This window comes from Panthera pardus, unplaced genomic scaffold (genome assembly GCF_024362965.1).
Source record: "Panthera pardus isolate Hobbes unplaced genomic scaffold, ASM2436296v1 HiC_scaffold_22, whole genome shotgun sequence".
NCBI lineage: Eukaryota > Metazoa > Chordata > Mammalia > Carnivora > Felidae > Panthera > Panthera pardus.
Window position 1 is genome coordinate 78,952,090 of NW_026526788.1, and position 14,325 is coordinate 78,966,414.

General features: G+C 54.6%; 1 protein-coding gene across 6 annotated transcripts in view; it reads right to left on the reverse strand.

Moving 5' to 3' along the window:
* CHST15 (carbohydrate sulfotransferase 15) overlaps positions 1-14,325 on the reverse strand; it is a 79,449-nt gene that overhangs the window by 16,429 nt on the left and 48,695 nt on the right. For all 6 annotated transcript variants that reach the window (XM_053910007.1, XM_053910010.1, XM_053910012.1 and 3 more), the window contains exons 4-5: positions 13,346-13,492; positions 9,813-9,969 (exon numbers count right to left, since the gene is read on the reverse strand). In XM_053910007.1, the coding sequence (XP_053765982.1) occupies positions 9,813-9,969; positions 13,346-13,492 (304 nt within the window). The remainder of the gene's footprint in view (positions 1-9,812; positions 9,970-13,345; positions 13,493-14,325) is intronic.

A 14,325-nucleotide genomic window follows, 5' to 3' on the forward strand; every position in this document is an offset into this window, starting at 1 on the left:
TGGGCCGCTCCCACAGGCCGGGCTCGCGGGTGCTGTGGGTGTCAGCTCCCACGGTCCTCACGGCTTCCATCCCTGACGCGGCTGCCCTCAGCAGGCCCTGTGCCACGCACTGCACACGTTTTCTCATCCCGCGTTCACAACCTGTCTCCCCGAGCCCCCCCTCCCCGCCTGAGCCACGGGCAGAGCATCGTCACCCTATCTTACGAGGAGAAGGCTGGCCTTCGGAGAGGTCACACGGCCCCAGGGCCTTTGCGGCTGGGGCCCAAACGAACCCAGGTCTGCCTGGGCCCAGACAGAGCCCCCTGATCCCACAGGCCTCGGCCCATGGCCCGAGTTTAGAAGCCAATCAACCGGGGCGGGGGGAGGGCCAGCCATCGGAGCCAATGGGTTCTGGGGTCTGTTTTGACGTTTGTGTTGTTTTAGGTGCCCAGTGACTGCAAAGCAGGAGTCAATTCTGTTACAGAACTACTCAAGCTCCTGGAAACAGAAAAGCAATTGTGACGTGTAACACAGCACCCAACACACACTCAGGACCAAGATGAGCATCGCTGTGACCATCGGGAAAAGCGAGTTTACGGAGCGTCGCCTTGGGCATCATTCGGCAGCAACGACAAACAGGTGTTCAGGTGTTCGTTACGATGTCAGAGCTCGGGGCGCCTGGGCGGCTCGGTCAGTTGAGCGTCCGACCCTTGATTTCAGCGCAGGTCATGAGCTCACGGTTTGGGAGATCGAACCCCGAGTCGGGCTCTGGGCTGACGGCCCCTGTCTCTGCCCCTCCACCGCGCTTCTGCGTGCACGCGCGCTCTCTCTCGAAATGAACAAACATTAACAACAACAAGTTCGGAGCGCACGGAGTGATCTTTCGCCACTTGCACAAGCCGACGGTCATCGGCTGCTTGGCCTTGGTGGGTCTGGTGCTCACCACCCTTCGTAAATGGAGACGCAATCCACGTCCTAACCATCCAATAGTTCTTGGCACATACACGACGCTGCGCCCATGCTGCCACCATCCACTTCCAGAAGGTTTTCGTCGCCCCCAGAACGTCCCTGCTGCTTTTAACCCGTCCGTTCCCGGAGAGGCTCACGTCAGAAGTCACGGACATCCCCGGGCCCCCGAGGCACGCGACACTTCATCGGCTCGGTCTCGAGAGCCTGAGCCGTGCTGTCGTTCCCCGTCGAAGCGTCACGCTTCGGCCGTCTCAGAGGGCTGGGCTCTGGGAAGAGACCGGGGGCGGCTGCTGGGATGGTGGGCGGCCGGGGGCGGCTGCCGGCTCCTGGGCTGGCTCACCGCCTGCAGGCCGTGCCAGCCCCAATTTCGCTGCGTTCCCAGAGTGCCCGCCAGCCGGCTTCTCAGGGACCCACAGATGAACGTCCCATTTCCTCCACCAGGACCCCCCCGGGAGGTGGGCACATGACACTCTTGTCTTCTGCTTCACCCAACCCCCACCCCGGGCCTGCAGCCACCCAGAGGGGGATGACAAAAATGAAAAACCGAGAACCCCGTCACTGTTCTCCATCTGCTGGCGTCCAGATTCAAATCACTGATCGATAACTTCCTGACCTCCGATACTGTGCCGTCAATAATCATCATGCGTATTTTTCCTACAAGGAAATAAAGGCCATTTGATGTGGCTGGGAAGCAGGCCCTTCCGTCTCGCCGAATCATGGGCTGTGCGTTTCTCACCTCGAGGAACAATGAAGCAGGACTGGCCGGGCCAGTTCGTTTGGAGAAAATGTCGAGAGTCACCTTAGGGCCGTACACATGGGTGACACGGATGAGGCTCATTTTCTGCCAGAGGAGAACATCCACGTTTGGGCCTGAACGTGTCCACATGGATGCAAAATCTCCAGTTCACTGAGGTCATTTGGGCCGGTCTTCTCTTCCCCTCGGGCACGAGTAGGGTTCTGGGTCCAGAGCAGCCAGTCCTGGGTCCGTGGTAAATGCTCACGGAACGAAAAGCAGGACCTCGCAGAGGCAATACCAAACGTGCCTTTCATCTAAGAGCCCAGCATGGTTGACAAAGCACTTGGACACAGTTTGCCAGTGACCCTGATCGTGGGTATCTGCTGGCAGGAAAGAAAAGAACGCGCAGCGGGTCGCTGGGCTGCCCCTGATTAAAGCAGTAGCGAAGCCAGGCCTGAATCCCAGGCTGGGGGACCCCCACCGCAGGGCGTGGCCACCGCCCCCCAGGGCTGGCCCGTGTGTGACACGCCCTCCCCGCTTCAACTCGCCAGCCTCACTAATCCGAGGTCCCCAGACTGACCTGACGGTCCAGAGGGGACTCGCCACCACCCCACCCCCATCCATCCTGGCCTGATGTGGGCACACGTCTCGCCTCGCAGCCTCTGCGGACTGGCTACAACGGGGCCCTTCTCCCCGGTGTCTCTCGCCCTCTGCAAACAACCCGTGTGGGAGCACGCAGGGCTGCCCACGCCTCTGTAAACATTTCCCAAAAACATAAACAGTGTCAAACACACAAGGAATTTTCAGCACGATGGTTTTTCTCTCACCGGTAACAAGACGGGGGCCTTCGCCAGGCGGTCAGTCCCGAACGGCCTTCAGAGCACCTTCACAAAGGCCTGAGCTGTCCTGGCCTGGGCCCGGCCGGCCCTCCCTCCCCACCGTGACAGCCCCGGCCAACCCCCTTGGCCTCGGGTGGCTCACAGTTCAGCCCTATGAAAGTGAGCCCACGCCACATTCAGGGCTCACGAAAGGCAGGCCGTAACACCCCACAGACGGGTTCTGAGAAGCGAAATGCCTGAATCTGCCAGGAAATTAACAGGCCACTGAGAGACACTGCACTACAATCCTCCTCGAGACTCCCGCTGATTTCTTCGTCCCCCAGGGTCTCAAAGACAAAGGCAAGAGTGCGGGCCGGAGGGAGGAAGAGGGCATACCATCCATCTGCGGCTCTGAGGCCGCTGTCACGACCTCTCCGCTCCGACGGCCTCCCCCCACCACCCCCAGTCCCATCTCTTGCCCACAGGGGAGTCCTCATTTCCCCTTAAGATAATCGACGTTAATAACTGAGCCATCAGCGCTGGGCGACAGCCTGCTTTTCAATCCCCGTGCAGATGTGTTACGGAGAAAATACCACACGTGACGCCGAAGCGCCAGCTCCCCGCTCCTGCCCGAGGACGTGTCTGTGGCACTAAGTCAGCGCTCCCAGGGACCCAGGGAAGTGGAACTGTTTGCGGGACATCGGAGCGGCGAGAGAAAGCCTCGTCTCAAGTCAGAGGGTGCCGGCAATCCCGCAGCGGCGGTCAGCGCAGCTACCTGCTAATCTGAGCTCGATGTCGCCCTGGGATCGGCATCTTAATCTCTCTGGCGTGGGGTCCATGCCCTGAAGGCACCCATCAAAGACAGGGGACCTTACTGCTTCCAGAGCTTTGCAAAAGTGGGCAGTCACCCTGCTGATGGCTCACAGCCCAGTCCGGTCCAGGAAAGGCCCCGCCCCACCCATGGTTACGCTTCCCCAGCACGGACAGGGGACAGCGGCTGGTGGCCGGGAGAGGCCTCGCTGGGGACAACTCTGAAGGGCCGTCCAAGCCACGGAGCTCGTGGTGGGGTCGGGGAGACCTCTGTGCGACTGCGTCATGGCCCCAACCTCCGCTCTGCCTGTCTCCCCCCACCGCCGCCTCCCCACCCCCCCACCGGCTTGTCCCACAACGGGCCCCGTAAACCTCCTGCGTGCTCACTGCCGTCTCCAAGTTAAATCTGCATCCCAAGGACCAGCCTATGATAGGGAAGAAAGCCTGATTCCTCAAACCAACAGGGGCTCAAATCCAGCCTGGCCACACTACTAACCAGTTGACGGCGAACCCAGTAATGCAGCCCCACTGAGCCCACACACCTACTTGCCAAGCTCGAATGAGGCAATGCCTGAAAAGGGCTTAGCAGGTAGCCCAGCCTGAGTACGTGCTCAGTTAACGCTTTGGTCACTTAATTGAGGGCTGTCCCCGGCCCTTGCACTGGACAGAGACTCCACGAAGGCAGACAAGAAGGATTTTGTTCTCTAACGTATGCACTGCATCTTGCATATCTAAGTTGTTCAATACCTGTTCAGGGAGTAAATGAGTGCTCAATCTGGCTGTTGTCATTATTTGCTACTACTGTGACCTAACAATAATAGCTAATAATTCCATAATATTTTGTATTTATCCAGCCCTGTTTAAATACGTTACATATATTAAGTTATTCTCACAACCCTAGAGATAGGACTATTTTCCCCCATTTCACCGATAAGGAAATGAGACACAGAGAGGTCAAGTAACCTGCTCAAAGCCACACAGCCAGTGAGTGGCAGAGCTGGGGTTCCGATTCAGACTATCTGGTCCCCCAGAGCTATGACTCTACAAGGCGACCCTGGTTTGCCACTCACCGCTCACACATCCTACCACCCGCTTTGCTGGGAGTAAGATCCATGAAACCAGCATTCCTGCCCCAAGGCTTAGCATCGCTCATTACTCTGTCCTAATGATCAACTGCATGTAAATGGATGCATTTCATTAAGTGTTTCATTCCTTCCCTTCCTAGGGCATCGTCCTAAATAGATTAATTATTGACCCACACTAGTGGGCTGTTTAAAAATCAGTTTAGGGGGGCCTGGTGGCCCAGTGGGTTAAGCGTCTGACTCTTGATCTCCACTCAGGTCACGATCTCACGCCTCATGAGTTCGAGCCCCGTGTTGGGCTCTATGCTGACAGCACACAGCACCTCCTTGGGATTCTCTCTCTCCCTCTCTTCCTGCCTCTCCCACACACACGCACTCGCTCACTCTCTCTCTCTCTCTCTCTCTCTCTCTCAAAATAAATAAACTTTAAAAAACCAATTTATATAAGCAGATGAACACAATGCCCCAGGTTCTCAGGCTCATGGTGCTTGGGTCAAAATCAAGTTCTCACTCCTAGCGGAGCTCTCCTTCCTGTTTGACTCGTCATCATAAAGCAGGAAAACCAAGCATCCCTGTGGGGTCGTTGCTGCACCCTGCATTAACACTACATACAGAACGAAACCCAAAACAGACACGTGGTAAAGTCCTTGACAGATGCTGTGTGACCCTACCCTCCAAGTGTCCCCTGAGTGAACTACGTCCGAGGGGCCAGCACCTTCCAGCCATTCTGCACATGTAACGGAGGCTGTCTCCAAATGATGAGGCAAACTCCACCAACCTCTTGCAGATGAAGAGGCAGGAGGCTAATGTGAGAGGCAGTGAAAAGAATGGTCTTTTCCACTTTAGCGTCAGATTAAATGAAGAAAATTCTGCTTTTTAATTAAGTAGGCCAATTTGGCCTAGAAACGCTTCACTTTTTTAAACTGTCATTATCTCTTTCACAGAGAAACTTGCGACATGACGCCTGGCTGGCCCTTCTGGCCGCAAGCACCCGCCTATCCACTTTCCACTATTCCTCTGTTCTCTTCCAGAAGGGGAGAGATGGGCTTACTTACCATTTACATCTTTCTCTGGAAACTTAAACGTGACTGATTTGATTCTACCTGCAATTCCAGTATTTTTAAACCCTCTACCTTGGATCCATTCGAGAAATAATGGCTAAGTGTGAATCTGAAACTAGAAATAAAATCCACCCCTGGCCCCCGCCAATTTGTAGATGGAAAGAAAGGTTTAGCCTAATCCCACTGGCAGCAGGCAACCACGGAACGTCCCCACGGAAGAGCGAGGTCGCGGGACGACCCAAGTGGGCTATTGGCCGGGGACCCAGTTAGACTAAAGGGAACAGGGCTCCAAGGGTGTGTTTCTTCGAGTGACCTAAACATTGAGTATCTATCATCCTTTTTGGCTGGAATGGCGAACGAGCCAGCCACTTAGGATAGGCCGTGAGCCACGGGTTTAAAAAAAGAAGAAATCCCTACTGTTGCATATTTTTTATAAATGCTTAAAAAGCAGCAAAACAGCTGTTGCTGTCAGTAGCCCACACAGAAAAGGTGCAGATGAACACACACTCCGCTGTGCATGGGGGGGGCTCTGCCTCTGGATGGGGTATCACTCTGGCAGCTTCTCTGCTGTTGGCTGCAGGGCTGGGACCCAGGTCTCTGGGAGGATCAGACAGGGAAATGGAGGGCAGGTGTGCAGGGCAAAAATCCCTGTTCCTTGGCATTCAGAGCATGTAACCTCCTCCCTTCGAGTGTGGCCCGGACCTTGTAACTTGCTTCTAACCGACAGAGTATGTAAAGGTGATGGATGCACAGCCTAGCGATCAGATTATAAAAGACTGTGACTTCCGACTTGCTGGTTGACTCTCCCCTTGCTGGCTTTGATGAAGAAAGCAGCCCTGTTGGCAAGATCCAGCAGCAAGGCCTTGAGGGAAGCTTCTAGCCGGCAAAGAATGGACGCCCTCCCCCCAACAGCCCTTGAGGAACTGAATTTGCCAACAACCGTGAGAGCTTGGAAGCAGAGCCTTCCCCAGTCAAGCCTTCGGATGAGACCCCACCATGGTGAAGCCCTGACTGTGGCCTTGAGAGCGAGCCCGAAGGAGAGGATGCAGTAAACCGGGTCAGGTTCTGACCCACAGAGACTGTGCCATCGTAAGCGTGTGGTGTTCTAAGCTGCTGACTTTGGGGGTGAACTGTTATACGACAGTCGATGCCGAATGCAGCAGGCGATTCAGTGACGGGGTTAGCCTCCTGATGCAGGCTGCCATCGCGGCATCGGGCCGTTCCCTCCTCGGCAGCCACCACGACATCCGCCACGAGAGAGGCAAGGCCTCACTTCTCCAAAAAAGTGCCAGCCCCCAGAGGGTAGGCACTGGATGGACCTTCATCTTTCACAGATATGTATATGCTCAGCCCCCAGCACCACGCCCAACATGTGGTCAGGGTTCGAGAAATGACCAAATGGACCAACTCTTTCTGTTGAGGACCAGAAAGGCAAAAGAGTATTCACAATAAACAGAGTATTTGGGAGAGGGGAGAGGAGAGGAGGGGAGAGAGGAGGCAAAACCTGGGACTACTTGAAATGGCCGTCTCGTGGCCCTTAAGTCTTGTAAAGGCAGGCCGACTTTTGGCTGGGTCTAGAGGCAAGTTGGGCAGGTCCTGCTTTGGCTCAGCTGTCTGAATCTGGGCAGCACCATGGCCCTCCCCACTGAGAGGCTCGCCTTATGGCACTTGTGTCCTCGGAGGTACAATCGAGAACTGCAGGAAGAAAGGGATGTGTTTAGGAAAGGTGATTCCACCCTCCCAACAAGAGAACCTGTGGTCTTTACCTTTGCTCTCACTGTTCTCCCTGCTCGCAAGGCTTCTTCCTCTCAACCGCACTCCATCTCTGTCGACTTGCCAAACTCCTACTCAGCCTTCAAAACCCAGCCTGGCTTCAGCTCCTCCAGAGTAACTCTTCTAGACCTCCCCACTAGGAACTCATTCCTTCTTCTGGGTCACTTCTCACCCTCCCTCTTGCTCTGGTTGAAGTCACAGACCTTAACAACCACAGCCATGCCGGTCCTGCAACCAGCCGTGGGCTCCCATGCTCGGGGCCCAGGACGGGGCAGGCACACGCTGAACAAGACCAGACCCACACCACACCGGTCCCCACCCCTCTATGCCCAGGGAGTGACACGATGTCGCAGCGCTCACTCCCGTGGCCCCTGAGCCTGAGACACAGCGTGACCTCCCCCAGAATGAGGAACTAGGGAGAGTGACAGGAAGACATTCAGTGCACAGGAAGCATACTCTTGAGAGAATTTTCCAGCCTTGGGAGCTGCGGCTGGAGGCGGTCTGGGGGAGGAGGGCAGAGCAGCTGTGAAAACACCTCAGTGGGCGGTGAAGGGTCACTCAGTCATGAAGCCTTTCCTCCCGAGGCTGACAGTTACATAATCATGTCTACACGAGAGCACCGCCGGTTTGTGTCACCCGCTCTCCGGCTGGGGAGGAGGCTGGGCAGCCCACTCCCTGAGCAGAAGGGCCGATCCCTGCCTCCCAACTGTGGGAACCAGCAGGTAGGATGTGGCGAGCTGCTCCGAGGTCAGCGGCCGCCTCGGAACCAGACAGGGTGGCTTCCTGAGGAGAAGGACAGAACCAGAGTGGCGGCATCCGGGGCACAAAGATGTGCCTCGTGATGCAGCACGAGGAGGGCCTGCCGCAGCGCAGACAGAGGGGGACAAGCCAGCGCTCCTCTGACCAGGCCACGGTCAGAGCTGCAGGGGCCGTTTCGAGAGCTCCGCCAAAGGGACACAGAGATAAATGCAGGGAGTGACCAGGGCAGGACTTTACGGCAAGTCCTCCTGGGGGCAAGAATGTGAAACAAAAGCAGCAGGTGTAAGACTGGATGTGCATTCGGTTGTGTACATACACATACACACACACACACTTATCTGCCTAGGTAAGCTGGTGGGAGACTATTGCTGGTTTTTTTTTATAACAGTTTTCCTTTATAGCTTTCCAGTGTGTTTCCTAAAATTTCCCCAACAAGCACTTCTTATTGCTATCCCTGGCAAGGACACGAGGCCCCGGATGCATGCCATCCAAGGAAGATATTAGGGGGATATTAGTTTCTACCGCAACCTGTGGGCCCGTGACTGCGGGATTTTTATTCTTTGGGATTTCTGAAAGCTCGAAGTCTGAAATCCTGGCTTCAGCAGCAGGGCGGGTTCCCGCTGGGGGTGCTGAGTGAGGGGCTGTTCCAGACCCGTCGCCAGCTGCTGGCGGTGGTCGGCAATCCTAGGTCCCCCCCGGGCCTGCGGACGCGTCACTCCAATCTCCGCCTCTGCCATCACGTGGTGTCCTCCCCTGTCCCTGTGTCCAAATTTCCTCTTCTCACAAGGGTATCAGCCACCGGATTAGGGGCCACCCGTGTCCAACAGAACCTCATTTTAACTCGAGTCCAGCCGCAAAGGCCCTGTTTTCCAACAAGGTCACCCTCAGACGTATGGGGGCGGTTAGAACTTCAGCACATGCTTGGGAGAGGCATAACCCCGCCCATAACAAGAGACGCGGAGCCCAAAGAAAAGCGAGACACCGAAGGCCCTGGCTGCTGTCTTCCACATGTGGCAGGCGCTGCCATTTGGGGAGCATGACACTTGGTCTGTGTGACTCTGTGGGGAAGAAGCAGAGCCAAAGTGCGGATACTCCTACAAGACAGATCCGGCTTCACAAGAGGAAGAAGAGTCTCACGGAGCTGGACTGGTCATCACAGGGCTCGGGGACTCCCACTCCAGGATCCTGGACCAGCCTGCGGGGCCCCTCGTCTCTGATGTGGTGATACTACGGGGACTGCTGGGCTAAGTGTCCCAGAAGCCCCGAGCTTCCGCCGTCCACGCAGGCTTTGGTGCGATCAGAGCATCGCCAGTGCCGGCCCAGCCCCGCCGTTCAGTATCACACCAGCTGCGCCTCAGTCACACGGGGCGACCCCGGCTTTCTACAACAAGACAGCCCTGCCCGTCATTTTTCTTCCTTTTGGTCTTTTGAGGAAAGCTGGAGACGGAACACTCAGCGGAGCTGACGGGGTCGTGACACAAGGAATCGCGGGAGCTAAAGCGCTCGGCAAACCCCGACGCCCCTGATTCCAAGGGGGTTTCACGTGCCCTGACGGTACCCAAGGAAGGGCCCACGTCCCCAGGCCAGAGGCGGAAGGCCCAAAGACCGCGGTCAGGCTGTCTAAGAAAACAATCCACAATTTGTTTAGACCCAAGGAAGACTGCACCAAGAATAACATTTACACAAGAAAGAGCAGTAACGTTGCAAGTCAAGCTTGTTTATTTAAAAAAAAAAAAAAAAAGAGGCAAGATCTTGCTCATGATGAGAAGGCGGGTCTTTAAAACTGCCTCTTCACCCCCAAATGCACGAAACCCAAACCGCTCACCTCTCCACGGGGTCCCTGAGCATGACAATCAGTTTTGCGTCTGGCTGAAAGGCATGGATGAAGTCCTGGGTCAGAAAGGGCGGCTCTCCATCCGTGCTGTTGTCGTAGAAGAACGTCCAGGCGTTGTTGTCCCACATGGTGGACGCGCTGGCCTCCCCTAGAAACAGAGAACGCCGCAAATGAGCAGTGCTGAGTTAGGGGCTCCCGCGGGGCAGCCTGTGCCAGGGGCCAAACTGGGCTCCGATCGATGCCTTCCCCTCAACCAGCCATGATGGGTGAGCTGGTCTACCACCACCGGCACAGGGGACTCCAGGAAGAGTCACGACCCTCTGCCACGGCGACTTCGCCCGCTTCCCCCCAAAGGCCTCCATCTGGAAATCCAGGTGATCTAGGCACCACGGAGCATCCGCTCCCTCCCAGCTCTTCTCCAGGATGTGCCAAAAAAACCCCTCTGCCAGCACCTGGCCTCCCAATTTCACGATGTTTGACTCTGCTCACGGCACACAGCTCTGTGGCATTTGAAGGGCCCGCTGAGAATGTACTAGATCGTTTCCTTCCCCGAGTGCCAGGGATGGAAGAGTAGTTTAGGGAAACGGAGCCTCTTCAGGAAATTAGATGGCAATCAGCATCAGATTTTTTTGTGCAATCACAACGGCCGGTCCGGGGCACTCTCTGAGACCAAACGAGAGGAAGGCTTTGCGGGAAGGCTCACGGGACCTCAGTCTCAGGTGCTGCGTCCGACGGGCCCGCCACCCCATCGCCCCGCACACAGCTGGCATTCACTCAGTACTGACTGGGTAGACGGCCCGCCGGCCCGGCCCTGGTTTTACGACAGTCCGCACGGACGGAGGAGGAAACGTTCAACACGCATTCTAAAACGGGGAGGAGGCCAAGGCACGCACATTTCCGCGTCTCCCTCTCCGACACTTGAACCAGTTCCCTGACTTTTTTTTTCTTTTTAGCAGAGTCTTCAGAGATTTAAGAAGAGAGGCAAATCGATCCATTACATACCAATTCAATTTCCCGACATTTCACATGGGTACTCGATACATCGCAAAGTCACTTATTCAGGGAAAATCTGAGCCAAAAGACGAGTTTCTTTGATTGGGGGTGAGTGCGTCACAAAGATGCGGGGAGTTGGCAGGGCCCTGGCTCTTCTAGGATGTTCAGTCACATCCAGGTGAGCATTTCTGTGCTGGTCTTTCCTCTCTTTCAAGGTAATACCGTAGAATACGGGCAAGGCACGCCCGTCAGAAGTCTTTTGAACGTTCTACTCACAACGAATATGAGAATATTACAACAAGGGAAGTATCTAAAACCAAAGTGGCACAAATTCGGTCAGATCTCATACATAAACCAGCTCTGCAACCAGAGAAACATCTGTCCCTCCACCCGTCTGTCCATCCGTCCGTCCATCCATCCATCCAGAAAACATTCATCTAGTGTCTCAAAGTGCCTGGCAGTGTGCTTGGCATTAGGGACAGAGAAAGGAAACAGGACAGACAATCCCCTGCCTTCTCCTCTCTTACAATCTAGGGGAAGACTCCATCAACAACTCCATCAGCAGTCAGATCCCCAGCTGAGCACTTTGTCAGGGCAGAGCAGGGGGCCGTGACAGCAGAGGTAGGGGCCTGCCTTTCCGCGTGTCTGGAGCCCCACCCCCGAGAATCTGGTCACTGGAATCCCTTGTGACTCCAGCCATTGGCCCAGACCACTGAGGAAAGGCTCTCTCTGACCCGTGAGCAGGGCTGAAGGAAGACACTTATGCTCTACCAAAGACCTAACCCGAGGAAGCTGAAGCAGAGCTGAATCGCATTTCAGGGCTCGGAGGAGCCAGAATGGATCTGGTCCATTCTGTCCCATGGTGCAGATGTGCCGACTAAAGCTCAGGAACGCAAAGACAGACTCGTCACACGGCTCAGAGCCGGCTGGTGACACAGGCAGGCCTTAGCCTCCAGCTTTCCACCTGCCTCTCCACTACCATGAAACTCATCAAACTCTGTTCTAGGTAAGTATCAGAGCAGCAAACTTTTTAATTTTCCTTTTTAAATCTGGAAGTAAAATTAGAAAACCACACTAAGGCTTTCCTTTTTCATTCATTATCTCAGGCTCTATTTCCTAGCCCTAGGATGTGTATTTTTAGCTCTTTCATAAGAACATGAGATTCTCCCAGAGGCATACGGTGTAGGAGTCACAATCAAATATTAATTAGACTTGTGAGCTGAGGTGTGTGGACCCAAGGCTGCAAGAAGATAGCTAGTAGCCAATTTGCACTACTGGGGTGGGGGGTGGGGGTGGGGTGGTGTATGATCTCATCTGAGTGACTTGATGTGAGTTAAACCATCTGAGTGACTTGATGTGAGTTAAAAAACCATAAATATATCAGAGCTTAGGCGTGTAAGTCTATCTCCTTGGACAGGAGAGTCAAAAGCAAGGCCATGTTTCAAATGGTTGATTACAATTCCTCTGAGTTGCTAAAAGATTCCTTGAGTTTGGAGAATCAAAATATAACACATTTAGGAAAGTTAAAAAAAGAAAAAAACAGATTGCTGCCTTAGGTAACCAATTGAAGCAAAATATGTGATTAGGTTTCTCTCTTTCAGAAGAGGTAAGTGGATAAATGTCTTCTCCTAAGCTGAATCCAATACAAAGAGCGGGTTAGACAAGTTTTTTTTTTATAAAATGTTCTTGTGAATTAAAAAAAAAAGTGATTATTAATCAAACCACCTCATTGTGAATGTCTAAAGGCATTAAGTTGATAAGGGCTAGGCTTTCTCAACAGCCATCAGTCACCAACAATGTGTTAGGGCTGCGTCTGCTTCAGGAAGAGACTGCGTCCCTCTCTACCGGGCCCCAGTGGCCAGGGACTACAAAAGCCACAATATTAAATCGACTCATTGGTTATCGGCGATCACGATGCCCCGTCCAAACTTAGATCAGTACGTCATGAAAAGAAACCAAGTGTGTGCGCTTAGTTTAAATGAAGACAAAGAAATACCAACTTAAAAAAAAAAGACAAAAACGTTTCCGGTACACTTGAGTCTGCACAGAACTAAAAAAGCCTACTAAACGTCGCTGCTTGGGGCACCTGGGTGGCTCAGTCGGTTAAGTGTCCGACTTCGGCTCAGGTCATGATCTGACGGTCCGTGAGTTCGAGCGCCGCGTCGGGCTCTGTGCTGATAGCTCAGAGCCTGAAGCCCGTTTCAGATTCTGTGTCTCCCTCTCTCTCTCTGCCCCTTCCCTGTTCATGCTCTGTCTCTCTCTGTCTCAAAAATAAATAAAAGTTAAAAAAAAAAAATCTAAGCGTCGCTGCTTTACAGAAATCGCGTAAGCGACGTCAACATTTCACGGAGGGGTGAGACCGACGGCCAGGTCGGGAAGTACACCTTCAACAGAGGTGGCCGGCGTCAGGCAAATGTTCCTGGCGGGCAGAGCAAAAGCTGGGCCAGCGTCAGGGCAGAAGGGGCCCGGGGGGAATGGGGGCCCAGCCCGGGGCGGGAGTGGCCCCGATGGGAGCTGCCCAGAAGCCGTACCGATAATGATCCTAGTCATCCTGCTCTGTTCCTCTGCAGAGCTGGCCTGCAGTCCTTGATGAATCTGGTGTGCGGCCAGGTCAAAGAGGTCCAGGTAATCTTCCACGGGGTAGCGGTCCCGAAGCCCATCTCTCAGGCGGACGATTCCTACGAGAACCAAGAAGCCCGCGTTACTGAGAACGAAACTGTCAACGGCCGGACGGTGGCCTCCTGGAAGTAACCAGAGAGGGATATGAAGGCCCGGGGGCCCACCGGAGTAAGCTGCAGGAGGGGGCTCACAAGAAGGACGCCTGCAAACTGGCTGTCCTCTTTAATCCGTGCACGCTTCAGGGAGCGGAAGGCCACCATTCAGCCCCAAGTGGCAGATTCAAGGACAGCCCGCCTGTTCGAGATCTATAAAAGCATCTGCTTAGAGGGCCAGAGACTTGGGGGCTGGTCACCACGTGCGCCAGACGGGCCCTAAAGTGGCTGAGCAGCGATGGCATCCAGAAGGCACGTGCTGTATCAGACAGAAAAGGGAGTTTTTTATCTGAGTTTCTGTTTCTGGCCTGTGGGATCAGGCAGCTTGTCTCTCTGTCTCAACAAGGGGAATGGACAGTCCCGGGACAAATGCTCGGTTGAACCCACTAGTCATTCTGGCATCGACCCACGCAGCCCAATTGTGCCCCTTGCCTGAAAAGCGGGTAAATTTCACGTGGAAATACGTTAACAACACACTGTCCCAAACCACAACCATCAAGGTTAACGGAAAGCGGAGAGAAAACACCCGTGTACAAAACAGCAAGAGGTTCAAGGAGACCCTGGGGATCGGATTCCAGAAGCATGTTCCTGGGCTTCCCTCTTCCCTGCCAGTGGGAGGCTGGGTTTCATTAGGGCAAACGGTGAGCTGTGCAGGGAGATCACCCTATGTGAAACCGTGGCTCCCATAGCTGCTGCTGCCAAACCACAAGACACATTTACGCTTCTGTTCATCCGCTCCG